Genomic DNA, 14,310 nt, shown 5'->3' with positions numbered 1-14,310 from the left:
GGCGCCTGGGTGGCTCAGTCGTTAAGCGTCTGCCTTCGGCTCAGGTCATGATTCCAGGGTCCTGGGATCGAGCCCCGCATCGGGCTCCCTGCTCGGCCGGGAGCCTGCTTCTCCCTCTCCCACTCCCCCTGCTTGTGTTCCCCTCTCTCGCTGTGTCTCTCTCTGTCAAATAAATAAAATCTTAAAAAAAAAAAAAAGATTTAATAAAAAAAAAAAAAGACACACACACACACACAGCCCTACCTATACTCATCCCAGATCTATATCCTCCCTCCTTCATCCCCAAATTTTGTAGACTCTAGTCCCCAAATATTTCCAAAATCTGAAACATGATTGCTTCCAATGCTTTATTTGTTCAGGTCATCATCTCTTGTCTGGACTACAACAATTACAACCCCCTAAACTCGTCTCTAGGCCTCCATTCACTCTCCTTTCCAATCTAAATTAACATAGTAAGACAAATTTTGCCAAGTTGACTCTCTTAATACCCTTCAGTAGCTCCTATTCCTACAAAAGAAAATCCTACCTCTAACATGGCATGTCCCTCACCAGACACCTTTCTATCCATCTGTGTTTAATTTGCACCACTCCGTCCTCACACCCTGTGTTCCAACAATGTCAACTCTGGGTTTTAGGCACAGAATGCCCCCTCTGCAAAGGAAGTCTCTTTGAACCCAATCCCACCTCCTTAATCCTGACAAACTTTTTTTTTTTTTTTTAGATTTTATTTATTTATTTGACAGAGAGAGACACAGCGGGAGAGGGAACACAAGCAGGGGGAGGGCAGAGGAAGAAGCAGGCTCCCCGCTGAGCAGGGAGCCTGATGTGGGGCTCAATCCCAGTACCCTGGGACTATGACCTGAGCTGAAGGCAGACGCTTAACAGCTGAGCCACCCAGGCACCCCCAAACTTTTTTTTTTTTTAAGATTTATTTATTTGAAAGAGAGAGTGCAGGGTTGGGCAGAGAGAGAGAGAAACCTCAGCAGACTCTGCAGGGAGCTGGACGTGGGGCCCAATCCCACCACCCTGAGATTGCGACCAGAGCTGAAACCAAGAGCCTAAGGACCGACCCACTGTGCCACCCAGGGGCCCCCATTCTGACAAACTTTTATTCATTTTCATAAAGATTCTCTTTTTCCTCTACCATGTACTTACATGCTTTATTACAGCATTTAATCATAACATCATAATTATCTGTCATCTCCCACACTAAACTCTGTCTCATCACCGAAGGCTAAAATATTACCCCGGCATACAGAAGACCCGAAATAAATATTTGTTGGATAAAATGCCATTCAGATGTCTGGTCAGCACAACTGCAACTACAAATTATGGATCTATAACTCTATCTATAGAGGTTAATAGCCAAATGACTACAGAAGTAGAAAGAAAAACAGAAGGCCAGTTTGTCCTGCTAACATGTTACAAAAGGCTATCCACAATTTTTATATGGATTTAACAGTTTACCATGTGATTACATATGGCCTACAACTCACAGAGTTACAGTTTAAAGAGGAAGTAAGAGCATTCATTTCCTTTAGGGATTTGGGACTGGGCCTTACAGAAACATTACAGTGGCTTTCTCTTATAGCTTCACCAATGTCACTTTGTACAATACATGTCAAAAAGCGGCAAGACAAGATTCCCAATGAGACCCTGAAATTCAGCCTATCAATCAATATCACAGTGCCACTTACTGCAGCACAACTCCACTAAGCTGGAAGGCAAGAAGATTCCAAACAACAACCACAGATGCTACAAACAGTGCATATTTTAAGACCTGAATGCATTAACTGATACACTTGTAAAAGGATCAGCCAATCTGCAAACTGGCAGATGTAAAGGGTAGGATTTACCAAAATCAGTACTTTCATTTAATTCAAAAGTCAACTTTAACACATTTTTTAATCATTAATTAAAAAAAAACAGAATAATTTCTCTGAATTCAATTTAAAATCCCGTAAAGCTTTTGTCCCTCTGAAGAAGAGAAACTTTTGGTATACTGGGTTAGTAATTTTCCTGAGATCATGGCACAGTATCAGTTAATGCAAGATCCCTCCCCACCCTCCCTGTCTCTATCCACTCACTGCTTTTTATTATCATACCCCAGTCCCACCTGCCTCCATCCCCAATACATCGTGACAGGGAACCATTCTATTCTGTTTAATATATTTGCAATATGAGCAGATGTAACATGTGTTACATCTGAGCAAAAGCTTTAAAAGCCATTTAGTGCTTCTGTCCACTCTTCTGTTTGCCTCTGCCAAGAGTGACAGGACCCAGAAAAGAGCTGCTCTTGACAATGAGATGACATGTGAAAAGCCACAGGCAACTGTCAGCCACGAATGTAACATGAACAAGAATAAACCTGCATTGCTCCATAAGCTCCTGAGATTTGGGAGTTATTGTCATAGAAAGCTAACCAATGTAGAATGGAAAGCTGAACTAAATAATTACACGTCCCAAATTAGATTCCACCAGTAAGACACATTTGAGTGAAACTTGCAAGGTCAAAGTGAGGCAAAGGACATATTATTGCTGCTGGTGATTCTGGCAAGTAAAACTAGAGACAGGTGAGTTTGTGACATCCAAACTCCAAGTTCCAGTGTCTGGTGTCCACTTCAGGGACGAGGGAGGCAGCTTTGATGACTAAAGGATGGTGGTGGCACAGCAGTGGAGGGAGCCTGCCCTCCCTCAGCTTTAATGGAGCAGCCTCACTGACTTCTACACCTCCAACCTTTCAAAATGTTTAAAGGACCTAATTTCCGGTATTAAATTATCTTCTTGCTTTGGATATCTAGAGTGATTTCTTGCACTGAACTGTAATCGATAAAGTTGGTTTTCCAATCTAGTTGGATTTAGAGGCAATGATGACAGTGCCAACATCAGATAACATAATGCAATAGTACATGGCAGACAGCATTTAGAGGTGAAATGCCAGGACAGGGGCTCCTTGGTGGCTCAGTCGTTAAGCGTCTGCCTTCAGCTCGGGTCATGATCCCAGGGTCCTGGGATCGAGCCCCGTTTCAGGCTCCCTGCTCAGCAGGAAGCCTGCTTCTCCCTCTCCCACCACTCCCACTGCTTGTATTCCCTCTCTCGCTGTCTCTCTCTGTCAAACAAATAAATAAAAATCTTAAAAAAAAAAAAAAATGATTAGCTCAACGAACAAAGACCAAAGAGTATCTGTGACTGTCATAAAAGAATCTCTTAGTTCTTATAGGCACAGGGTTGATATAGCCCCAAAAGTCAGAAACAGAATGATCCTGCAAGCTACACAACTGCCATACAAAAGTAATTCAAAGCTTAGACAAATCCTTTAAGTGAAAGGATACAGGTTGTGGAACAGTAGGACCTTGAGACCTGAAATGGGACCAGCTTGGTGGAGTCTGATCATCTGGGAACCCTGACCTCACAAAAGTCACTGAGCCTTCCCTGCCTAAGAAGTACCCCTCCTCCACAACATGAGGCTAGTCTTTACCTAAGTGAAGACTCTGTCATGACATTTCCTGAAACCTAATGAGGGAATGCAGATCTCCTCATGTCTTACCTGCAAGCAGCCCTGACTGCCCCTAAACCTCCAACCAAATCAGATTCTCCCGGGGAACAAGTACCAAATCTAAACCAACAGGAGACAGCTTACATTCCAAAAAAACTACAGACTATGGAAGACTTTAAGACTTCCGAAGACTTTAACACCTTATGTTGACAGAAACCTAGAGAATGCATGTGGGATGAGATTCTAGGGTTACTGGATAAGAACGAAACAACTTTAGATAAGACTTAAGTTATCAAAAGGAATACACTTACTAAAGATTATTTACTGTACTACCTCAAGCAACTAGATATGGTTATAACAGTTTGCTCAGTTAACTGACAGAAATCTAGACTCAATGACAGCCTACATTAAGAACAGCTGGAACTCCTGCTAAATAAAAGCAAGATTAACAGAGCAGATTAGATACCAAGGAAGACATAGCAATGGGAACTATCTGAACTGAGGCACAGGGAGAGGGAAAAAAACTGAAAAAGATAATTAACAGAACCTTACTGATTTAGGGTACAATAACAAGTGGTCTAACATATGTGTAATAAGGGGTGAGTGGTATATTTTTTTAATTATATATAATTATAATATTGTTATAATTACATAATTATAAATATGTATTAACATAATTATAATTAATATATAATGATATGTTCACTATAATTAATTATATAATGAACGATAATGTTCCAAATTTGACAAATTCTAAAACCTTACAAATCCAAGAAGCTCAATGTACAATAAAAAGAATAAACATAAAGAAAACCCTACCCCAAGGAACATAACAATCAAACTGCTGAAAACTTAAGCCATAAATGAAAATCCTAAGAGCAGCCAGAAAAAAAGGACAAGTTAGAGAGAGGAACAAAGATAAGACTATACGGACATGTTTTATAAGAAATAAGGAAGGCCAGAGACAATGGAAAGGCATTTTTAAAGTGTTGAAAAACAAAAACAAAACAAAATAAAGACTGTCCATCTAGAATTCTATATCCAGCAAAAATATCCTTAGAAAATGAAAGTAAAAAACTTTTGCAGACTAACAGAAGCTGAATTCAAGAACAAAAGGACTGCCCTGTAAGAAATATTAATGTAAGTTCTCAAGACAGAAGTAAAATAAGAGGTGGAAACTTGGGTCCAAACAAAGGAATAAAGAGTGACAGAAACAGTAACTATCTGAGCAAACAAAAAAGAATTATTGTCCAGTTTTTGATTATTTAAGACAAATTTCATATATTACATGATTCCATTCATATGAAATGTCCAGAATAGGTGTATCCATAGGGATAGAAAGCAAGTTGCTGGATGCCAAAGGCTGGGGAAGGGAGGAATGGAGAATAACTGCTTAACAGGTACCAGATGTTATTTTATGGTGATGAAAATGCTTTGGAACCAGATAAAGGGATGGTTGCACAACACTGTGAATGTACTAGATGCCACTGAATGGTTCACTTTAAAATGGTGAATTTTATGTTACATGAATTTCACCTAAATTTTTTTTAAAGATAAATGGATGTTTTAGGCAAACTTAATAACTGTATATTTGATGTGTGTTATAAGTAGAAGTACAATTAGGACAATGGCAACACAGCATAAAGGACAGGAGGGAGAAATGAAGTATACTGGTAAGATTGTTACATTATATGTGAAGTGGTCTAATACTTGAAGGTACATTGTGACATGCTTAATTTTCATATTGTAAATACTAAAATAAGAACTAAAAAAAGGCATGATAATAAACCAAAATGAAGACATACATGAATCATAAAAAATAATGAAAAAGAAGACAGGAAAAGAGGAAATTTAAGAAAACCAAAAGAACAGAGGGGACAAAGAGAAAACAAATCAGAAGACGGTAGATTTAAACCCTACCACATTGTTAATTACATTAAATGTAAATGGTCTAAATGCTCCAATTAAAAAGCAGAAGTTGGGACACCTGGGTAGCTCAGTTGGTTAAGCATCCAACTCTTGATTTCAGCTCAGGTCATGATCTCAGGGTCATGGGATCAAACTCCCCATCAGGCTCCACACTGAGTATGAGGCCTGCTTGAGAGTCTCCCTCTCTCTCCCTCTGCCCCTCCCCCAACTTGTGCATGCACTTGCACTCTCTCTCAAAATAAATAAAATCTTTAAAAAAAAAAAAGGCAGAGGTTGTCAGACTAGACTTAAAAAAGCAAAATAAGGGCGCCTGGGTGGCTCAGATGGTTAAGCGTCTGCCTTCGGCTCAGGTCATGATCCCAGGGTCCTGGGATCGAGTCCCACATCGGGCTCCCCGCTCAGCGGGGAGCCTGCTTCTCCCTCTGACCCTCTCCCCTCTCGTGCTGTTTCTCTCTCGCTCGCTCTCTAAAAAATGGATAAAATCTTTAAAAAAAAAAAAAAAAAAAAGCAAAATAAAACCATAGGCTGTATACAAGAAATGCACTTTAAATACACAGAAAGGTTAAAATAAAATAGGAAAAGATATATTGTTCAAATAATAATCTTGAAAAAAAAATAAAACAACGGGAATGGCTTATCAAAAAAAAAAAGCATCCTTCAGAGTAAGGAATATTACCAAAGATAAAGACAGACATTCTATAATGATCAACCAACCAATTCATTAAGAAGATTCAACAATCCTAAATATGATACACCAAAGAACAGATTAATGGAACTCAGACCCACTACATATACGGTCAGTTATTTTTCAACAAAGTTGCCAAAGTAACTCAGTGAGGAAAGGATAATCTTCTCAATAAATGGTGCTGAAACAACTGGATATCCATATAAAAGAAAAAAAAAGAACTTCAATCCCTATACTACACACAGTTATCAACTCATAACTTAGATCTAAAACGTAAAAGCTAAAACCATAAGATTTCTAAAATAAAATACAGGAAAAAAAAAAATCTCCCTGTGGGGCACCTGGGTGGCTCAGTTGGTTAAGCGACTGCCTTCGGCTCAGGTCATGATCCTGGAGTCCCGGGATCGAGTCCCGCATCGGGCTCCCTGCTCAGCAGGGAGTCTGCTTCTCCCTCTGACCCTCCCCCCTCTCATGCTCCATCTCATTCTCTCTCTCAAATAAATAAATAAAATCTTTAAAAAAAAAAAAAAAAATCTCCCTGACTGTGAGGAATTTCTTAGGATATTTCTTAGGATAAAAAAAGTACAAACCACAGAAGAAAAATTGATGTCAGACTTCATCAAAATTTAAAACTTCCGTTCTTCATAGGACATTGTCACAGAGATAACAATCACAATACATAGTATCTCACAGAATATGTACCTAAAATTAATGATGAATTCTTGCAATAAGACAAACAACCCAAGAAAAACTTAAAGAGATTCTCACAAAATTACATTAAAGGGAAATAAGCACATGAAAAAAGCCAATGGCATGTGTAAAAGGGAAATGCAAAATAAAACCACAATGAGATATTACTATTCTCCGTCTAAAGTGGCTAAAATTAAAACAAACAAAGAAACCTTACAATACCAAGAATGTGAAATGTACCCAGTATAAATATCAGTAAGTATGTGGAGCACTGGAACTTTTACACATTCCTAACAGGAATGTACAATGATACGACCGTTCTGAAAAACAGGCTGCAGTTTCTCATAAAGTTAAACATACAGCTAATATATGACCAAGCAATCCCACTTACAGGTATTTGTATGAAAACCTATGTCTACACAAAACCTACATGATGGTTCATAACAGCTTTATTCATAATAACCCAAACTGGAGACAACCCAAATGATCACCAACAGATGAACAAACAATTTGTGGTATCCCCCCAAAAACAGAACTCAGCCCTAAAAAGCAGGAACATGCAAGAACATGTAGGAATCTAAAAAACAAGGTGAAGAAGCCAAGCATAAAATAATACAGATTGTATGATACCATTTATAAGAAAACCTAGTAGCAGAAAGCAGAGGGGCTAGGGGCAGGAGTACTGAAAGCAAAGAAGCATAAAAAGTATTTTAGTGGTGAAAATGTTCTATTGATTGTTTTAGTGGTTACTAGTGGAGAGAGTCTTCCTTGGGCTTCTTGCACTCCTACATGTCTTGCTGAGTGTGCTAAGATTGCAAGGCCCAGACCAACTGCTCTTGAACTTGAGCCATTCTACAGCTGGTAACCTTGAAAGACAAGGTAATGTCTTCCCCTGAACAAAGAGCAAGCTCACTTACTGCTTTCTAGAAAAGCAGTGGATTCCCCAAGTTCAACATTCTTCAGCTGCAACACAAACCCAGTGAGGGAGCATCTATCTTGGCCATACTGTATTGCCTCTGGGAGACTTGGGGAAAGGGAAACCTATGCAAATATGCTGACTTTCACACTATTTACTGTGCCATGAATAACATACTTCTTTCTCTGATCCAGGAGTCTCCTGCTTCTGCCAGCATCCAGTAGTAACAGTAACAGACTAGCTTTTAGCTTGCTCAAATCCTAGATAAAATGTTATGCCTCAAATGGGTACAATTTACTGAATATAAATGGAAGAGAAAGGGGAAAAGGTGTATGAGAAAGAAGGAAATGGACAAAAAGGAAAAAGAGGAAGAAGAGAATGAGAATGAAGAGGAAGAGGGAGGGAAGAAGTGGTTGGAACACCTGATATTCCTTAGTATGCAGAATGAATCAATCCAGACTTATGAAGAATGTTTGAGTGTGTTTATCACATCCAACACACACATACACACACACGTAAATGTTCTCCAAGACCCTTCCTCAAGGAATTAAATATATTGGTGAAGGATGTACTGATTTCCTTGAAAACTGCTGTGGTGGCTGTCCTTTGCAGTTCTGGGTTAAAGATGGCCAATACTGCCTTTAGAGGGGGCTCCCTGATTTCAATGGGATAGTGGGATTCCCAGAGTGACAAAGGATAAGTAGAAGCACTTAATCCTCAGATAAAAAGTAGGTATGGTTATAATAGGCAAGCAAGAGGGCCAGACCTGTCATCAGAATGGTTTGGATCTCTGGTGGTGGCTAACCATGGTGTCCTAAGGAAAAACAGGTAGGCAGTACACTTGATGAGAAGGAAAAAAGAAAACAAAAACAAAAAAAACTCTAGGTTTATCAATCTGAGGCCTGACTTAAGTGGCCACAATGTTAAGAATTATGGCATGTCACCTATACACAGGCTGAGCTTGTTCAAAGACACAGAGCCCCTGGGAAAAAAGGAGACAACGGGTTCTACCAAGGCAGGACCCTACAACATTGCATCAAGAGCATACTTGAAGTCTTCCTCCTAGCCTTTCCGAGAGAACATGCAGCTTTTCATCAAGGAGACAGTGCATGTGGGAAACAGAATCACTTGGGCTTTTTAGGGGTTACTCAACACTGGCTCTAAGCCCATGCTAACCTTTAAGGACCAGGAGATCACTGTGGTAAACCAGTCAGATCAAGAGCTGTGATGTCATATGAAGAAAGAAGTGTTTTGGCTCCGATCCATCTCACAGTGGACCCAATGAATCCATGGACCCACCCTGTGTTCTTGAACACAGTTAAAGGCTCCCTAAACTATGGAGTAAGGGTTATCAGCATAAGGGCCAAGTGTGTAAAAAAAAAAAAAAAAAGGCCAAGTAAAATCCCCTAGATGTGCTCCTTCCTAACAAAATAATAAATCCAAGGCAAAAGCACATCTCTGTGGAAACTGGAGGACAATACCAACAAAAAAGACTTAAAAGATAGTGGGATGGGGATTGTTAGGACATTCTGTTTCACTAGCCAGTGGAGAGGACTTGGATCTTCGAGAATGACTATGGATTAGAGTAAACCAAATGAAGTGGTGACTCCAATTGTAGTTGTTCCAGATATAGTCTCTACTGGGACAAATCAACACAATCCCTGGCACCTCGTATGCATCCATCAAGCTAACAAATGCTTTCTTTTTACCTATTCCAAAAACAGACCACCGGAAGCTGTTTTCATCTTACAGTCCAGAAATACACTTTGACTGTCATAGCTCAGGGCTTCATCAATATTCCAGCTATCTTTCATTATTTGGTCCACAGAGTGTGGGCATCTCAACACCTCACAGGTCCACTACATTGTTAGTTCAACCAGCAAATCCTGTATCCCCACCCACACTTGGTGCCATCCAGCTTTCTACTTTTTGCCAACCTAACAGGTGGGAAAAGACACTATTACTCTTCTAATTTTCCTGTCTCTGATTATTTAATAATTCCAAACACCTCTTTCTATGCATGTTAAGATTTACTATTCTGTAACCTACTTATTAATATCCTTTGACTATTTTTCTACAGAGGTTGCTGCCCTCTTTCTATTGATATGTAGTTCCTTGTCTAGTCTACATATTAATCCCTTATCATTAATCCCTTATCAATTTGGGCACTGCAAATACCTTCTCATTCTTTGTCTTTCACTGAATGAAAATCTTTAGTTTTTATATAATCGAAGTCATTTTTTACCTTTATAAATTTTTGAAGCTTCCTTTTCCCTTAGGAAAGAGCTTCTTCAACAATGTCTTCCATTAATTTTATAATTTCTCTTACATTTAGGTCTTTTTAATTTATCCATAACCCATCCTTTCTAAAGCGTAAGGTTTGTTTTTTCTCCATATAGTGAGCCACTCTTCCTAACATGACTCCTTTCTCCAGTGATTTATGATGCCACCCTTAAGTTCCTGAACACATATGGGCAAGTCTCTGCTCTCTAATTTGTTCCCCAAGTCTATTTTTCTGTTCATGCACTGACACTACAGTTTTTATTACTACAGTCTTGAAACAGTATCTTAATTTCTGATAAGGCAAGCTCCACCAAAACAAATATTAAAGATTGCTTTAGCTATTCACAAACTTTATCCCATCTGCCATATGAATTTTAGATTTAGGTTACTGTTTGTCCGACAAACCAACTAGAATCTTGATGGCAATTTAATCAAATTTATAGATCAAAATGGAGAAAAATGACCCTCATAATAATAAACAAACATATCCCAAGAACGTGGAAAGTTTTTCCTTATTTAGATCCTCTTCTAGTTCCTTATTAAAGTTTTAAAGTTTTCTTCTTAAAGTTCTTATGTATTCTTGTGTTAATTCCTAGAGACTTTACAGTTTTGATGTTTTTATTTATTACAATATTTACTTTTGATTACCTTTCCTAGTTGGTTATTGCTAGTGTAGTAAATGCTACTAATTTTTGTAGTTTGATCTTCAATCCAGTAACCCTGCTAAACTCTTACTAGTTCTAATAGTTTCTCTGGATTCTAATGGTTCTTCTAGATAAGTGATAATATCTGCAAATAATGAGTTTTTATGCTTCCCTTCATATCCTTTTATTTTTTCCCTTTGTAGTGTTAGCCAGGACTTTTCTTACCGTGTTAAACAACAGTGATAGAGGGCATCCTTGTTACTGATCTTAAAGTGAATGCATCTAAAATTTCTCCATTAAGTATTATTATTTGCTGTAGGTTTTTGGTAATGACCTTGATCTGGTTACCTCATATTCCAAGCTTGCTAAGAGTTTTTATCATATATAGTTGTTGATCTTATTGAATGTTTTTATGGTATCAAGATAATCATGATTTTTCTCCTTTAGCCTACTAATGTGATAAATTATATTAATAGTAAACAGATGTTGAATCATATCTACATTCTTAAACTCCATGGATCATGATTTAACACAGACATGAAGCAGGATTTCATATCTATGCTAATAACTGAAACACATCTATAATTTTCTCATATCGTCCTTACCTAGGTTTAAAATCAAGATTTCACTAACACTAACTTTATAAATTGAGCTAGGCATCTTTTTATTTCCCTATTTCCCAGAACAACTTGTAAAAAGGAATTGTTAAAGTTCAAAGCAACTCACTGATCTCAGCCCAGTTTTTGAAAGTGGAGGTCTTTACCATTTCAGTTTGTTAAATATTAATTCAAGCCATCCATTTCTTCTGACACCAACTTTCAGTTTGTATTTTTCTAAGAATTTATACTTTTCATCTAGGCTCTCATATTTATTAACCTATAGTTCATAAAATTCTTTTTTAAAATTCTCATGCTTGGGGCGCCTGGATGGCTCAGCCGTTAAGCATCTGCCTTCCACTCAGGTCATGATCCCAGGGTCCTGGGATCGAGCCCCGTGTCGGGCTCCCTGCTCCGAGGGAAGCCTGCTTCTCCCTCTCCCACTCCCACTGCTTGTGTTCCCTCTCTCGCTGTGTCTCTCTCTGTCAAATAAATAAATAAAATCTTTAAAAATATAAAAAATAAAAAAAAATTCTCATGCTTGTAGTTATTTCCCATTTTCCCTTAATTATATTTGCATCTTTTTTCTTGATCAATCTTATCAGAGGTCTAGCTTATTAATCTTCAAAGAACAATCTTTTGGTTCAGCAAATCTTTTGTTCCTAATTTCACTGGTTTCTGCTTTTAATTTGATGGTGTTTTCTGAACTCTTCAAATGAACCATATAAGCACTAAAACAAGCTTCTGTCAGCATTTAGATAAGTCACCTGGCCACTCTGTCCAAGGCCTGGTTTCACTATATATAGACTTCAATACACAAACTATATTATTCTCACATATGCATGATACAAAAAAAAAAAAAAAAAATCATATCCGATTCTTACCAACCATACCTACACATGAAAGTCCTTGACCAAAGCTTTATCTTGAAGGCAAATAAATGATATTATGTGCTTGTCCCCACCAAAAAAATTAAAGTGTAAAGCTGTAACTGTACATCTGAATCAAGGCAGATATTTTCTCTGCACAGCTAATTGGACAATTACCGCTTGATAAAATTAGTAACTAGAAATGAAATCTCCAGTTGCTTTACCAGATGCTATTCAAAACCTGCAGTTATTAATAGGAGAGTAAAATCTGGCTGCCATGGTCACTTTTCACCACTACCACCACCTCCAAATAAACCCACTCAAAGCAAAAGCACTTTTTTCCACTAGCTATAGAAGCATACCTCCTGGTTAGGGGCAGTTTGGGATTACAAAACAGATTTTGGTCTTCAATCTTTCTGCTCGCAATTGAACATTAAGGGAAGGCAGATCACTAACATAAAGTTCAACATTCAACATAATCTTGGATTTGGACACATGCTAAATGGCTTATTCTTATGAGTGTAGGCTTTGAAAAGTAATTGTATACGTTATTAGCTTCAAAACGGATGTCGTTCCCACCGCATTGGTGTTACCGAAGAAACAACTCCTACATTTCCCTATCAGGACGCAGAAGGTGTACACTGAAGAAGGGAAAGAACGAGATGTAGACATTGGTCAACTTTCTAATTCTAACGCAGACTAGCTAAAAGCACAAGAACACAACTGACAGAGTTCAATCTGGTTACCAAAAAAAAAAAAAGACTCTCCCTAACGAAACTCAGGCGGCCTTATTTTCCCCTCACGTCTGAAGGCGAAACTTTGAAGGGGGAACGGAGAAGAGCTTCTTAATGTTGCGAGATAGCCAGCTGTGATAAAGATCGCATTTGCAGGAGAACTTGGGGCTGTGTGCACACCAGGCTGCTTCTCTAGGCCAGGTAACACAAGAAGCCAGGGCCGCTCCGGCGCTGGCCGCAGACACCAAAGGGGAGGGGGGGCGGGGCGGGGAGGGGAGGAGAGACCCAGGCCTGAAACAAAGGAAGCGGGGCTGGCCGAGAAGGGTGGATTCGGCGTCCGGGTGGGGAGGAGAAAAGCCAAGGCTGCTGGGGAGAGGCTGGACTCACAGAACTTGGAGGTGGAGGTGTTGATGTTGATGGTGGAGCTGGGGGTGGGGGCGGGGGCCGCCTTGGCCACAGCGGCGGCCGTGTCGCAGCTCTTCAACATCATGATCACCCCATTGGCCTCCGGCGGTGGTGGCGGCCCCATCGAGAGCCCCTCCTTGGGGCCTTTCCTGTCCACCGAGGCCGCGGGCACCGCCAGCAGCTGCCCCCCCGGCGGCTCTCGCGCAGGGGCTGGGATCGACGAGGGGGGCGGCGGCGGTGGCGGGGGCTGCCGGAAGCCGTCCACCGCGGCCTCCCAGTTGTTGTGGTTCTGGTCGTCCATCATCGCCACGTAGCTGCCCCACTCCTCCTCTTCCATGCTTTCCTCCATCCTGCAGGCCCCCAGCACCCGCCCGCCTCACAGGCACCTGCCGCCCGTCTCAACCCCGGGCCAGGGGGCACCGCAGCCTCCTCGAGCTCACATCGCCGGGGGCCGGCACGGGCGCGGCGGGGAGGGGAGCGGCGCGCCGGGTCTCTCCGTCTCCGCCGGCCCGACTCTCAGAGACAGGGGTGACGGCGGTGGGCGCTCCCGGGCTCTAGCCTGGGAGAGGCAGCCGTAAAGCGGCAGCGCCCCTCACGACATTTTACAGCAACTTCCAACAGGCGGTTGGAAAGGGTAGCTGGGGGAGCGGCCAGGAGGGCACGTGGTGCGAGGAACGAGCCAGGAGAAAGCAAAGCAAAAAGGGGCAGGAGCGGGGAGTCACCCCCACGCAAAAGGGCAAAGGTTTGGCTCGCCTCCGCTGGCCCCGCGCTGAGAGAGGAGGGGCCCCGGGTCCGGAGGGGCGGGCGTCGATCCCGCCCCCGGTCCGGCCCCACGTGACAAGGGAGTTTGCGCACGCGCGTTCTGTGTCTGGTTACCAGGGCAACCGGAATGTGGCCCGTTCCTGAAGATGCGCCCCAGATCCTCTGGCGTTCGCTGTGGTACAGGTTCCCGTTTCTGTGGTGGTTTTCTTACGCCCGCCGCATTTACTGGGTCTTCGTACCGCACAGGGTCTCGCGGCCCCGGCCTTTGGTTGACACGGAGCTAAGAGGCCACAAGAGGCCT

At 41.1% G+C, this 14,310-nt stretch overlaps 1 protein-coding gene across 2 annotated transcripts in view; it reads right to left on the bottom strand.

Moving 5' to 3' along the window:
• The window catches only part of CACUL1 (CDK2 associated cullin domain 1), an 83,106-nt gene extending 69,112 nt beyond the window's left edge, over positions 1-13,994 (bottom strand). The window contains exon 1 of one of the 2 annotated variants that reach the window (XM_081823422.1): positions 13,230-13,994. In XM_081823422.1, the coding sequence (XP_081679548.1) occupies positions 13,230-13,596 (367 nt within the window). In that variant the 5' untranslated portion in view covers positions 13,597-13,994. The remainder of the gene's footprint in view (positions 1-13,229) is intronic. The other variant, XM_081823421.1, reaches the window with a different exon arrangement.
• Between the last annotated feature and the right edge of the window lie 316 nt (positions 13,995-14,310).

The sequence above is a fragment of the Leptonychotes weddellii genome, chromosome 6 (assembly GCF_054177405.1).
Source record: "Leptonychotes weddellii isolate Sample4059 chromosome 6, ASM5417740v2, whole genome shotgun sequence".
NCBI lineage: Eukaryota > Metazoa > Chordata > Mammalia > Carnivora > Phocidae > Leptonychotes > Leptonychotes weddellii.
Note: the sequence above shows the minus strand (reverse complement) of the source record. Positions and strands in the feature narration are given on the sequence as shown.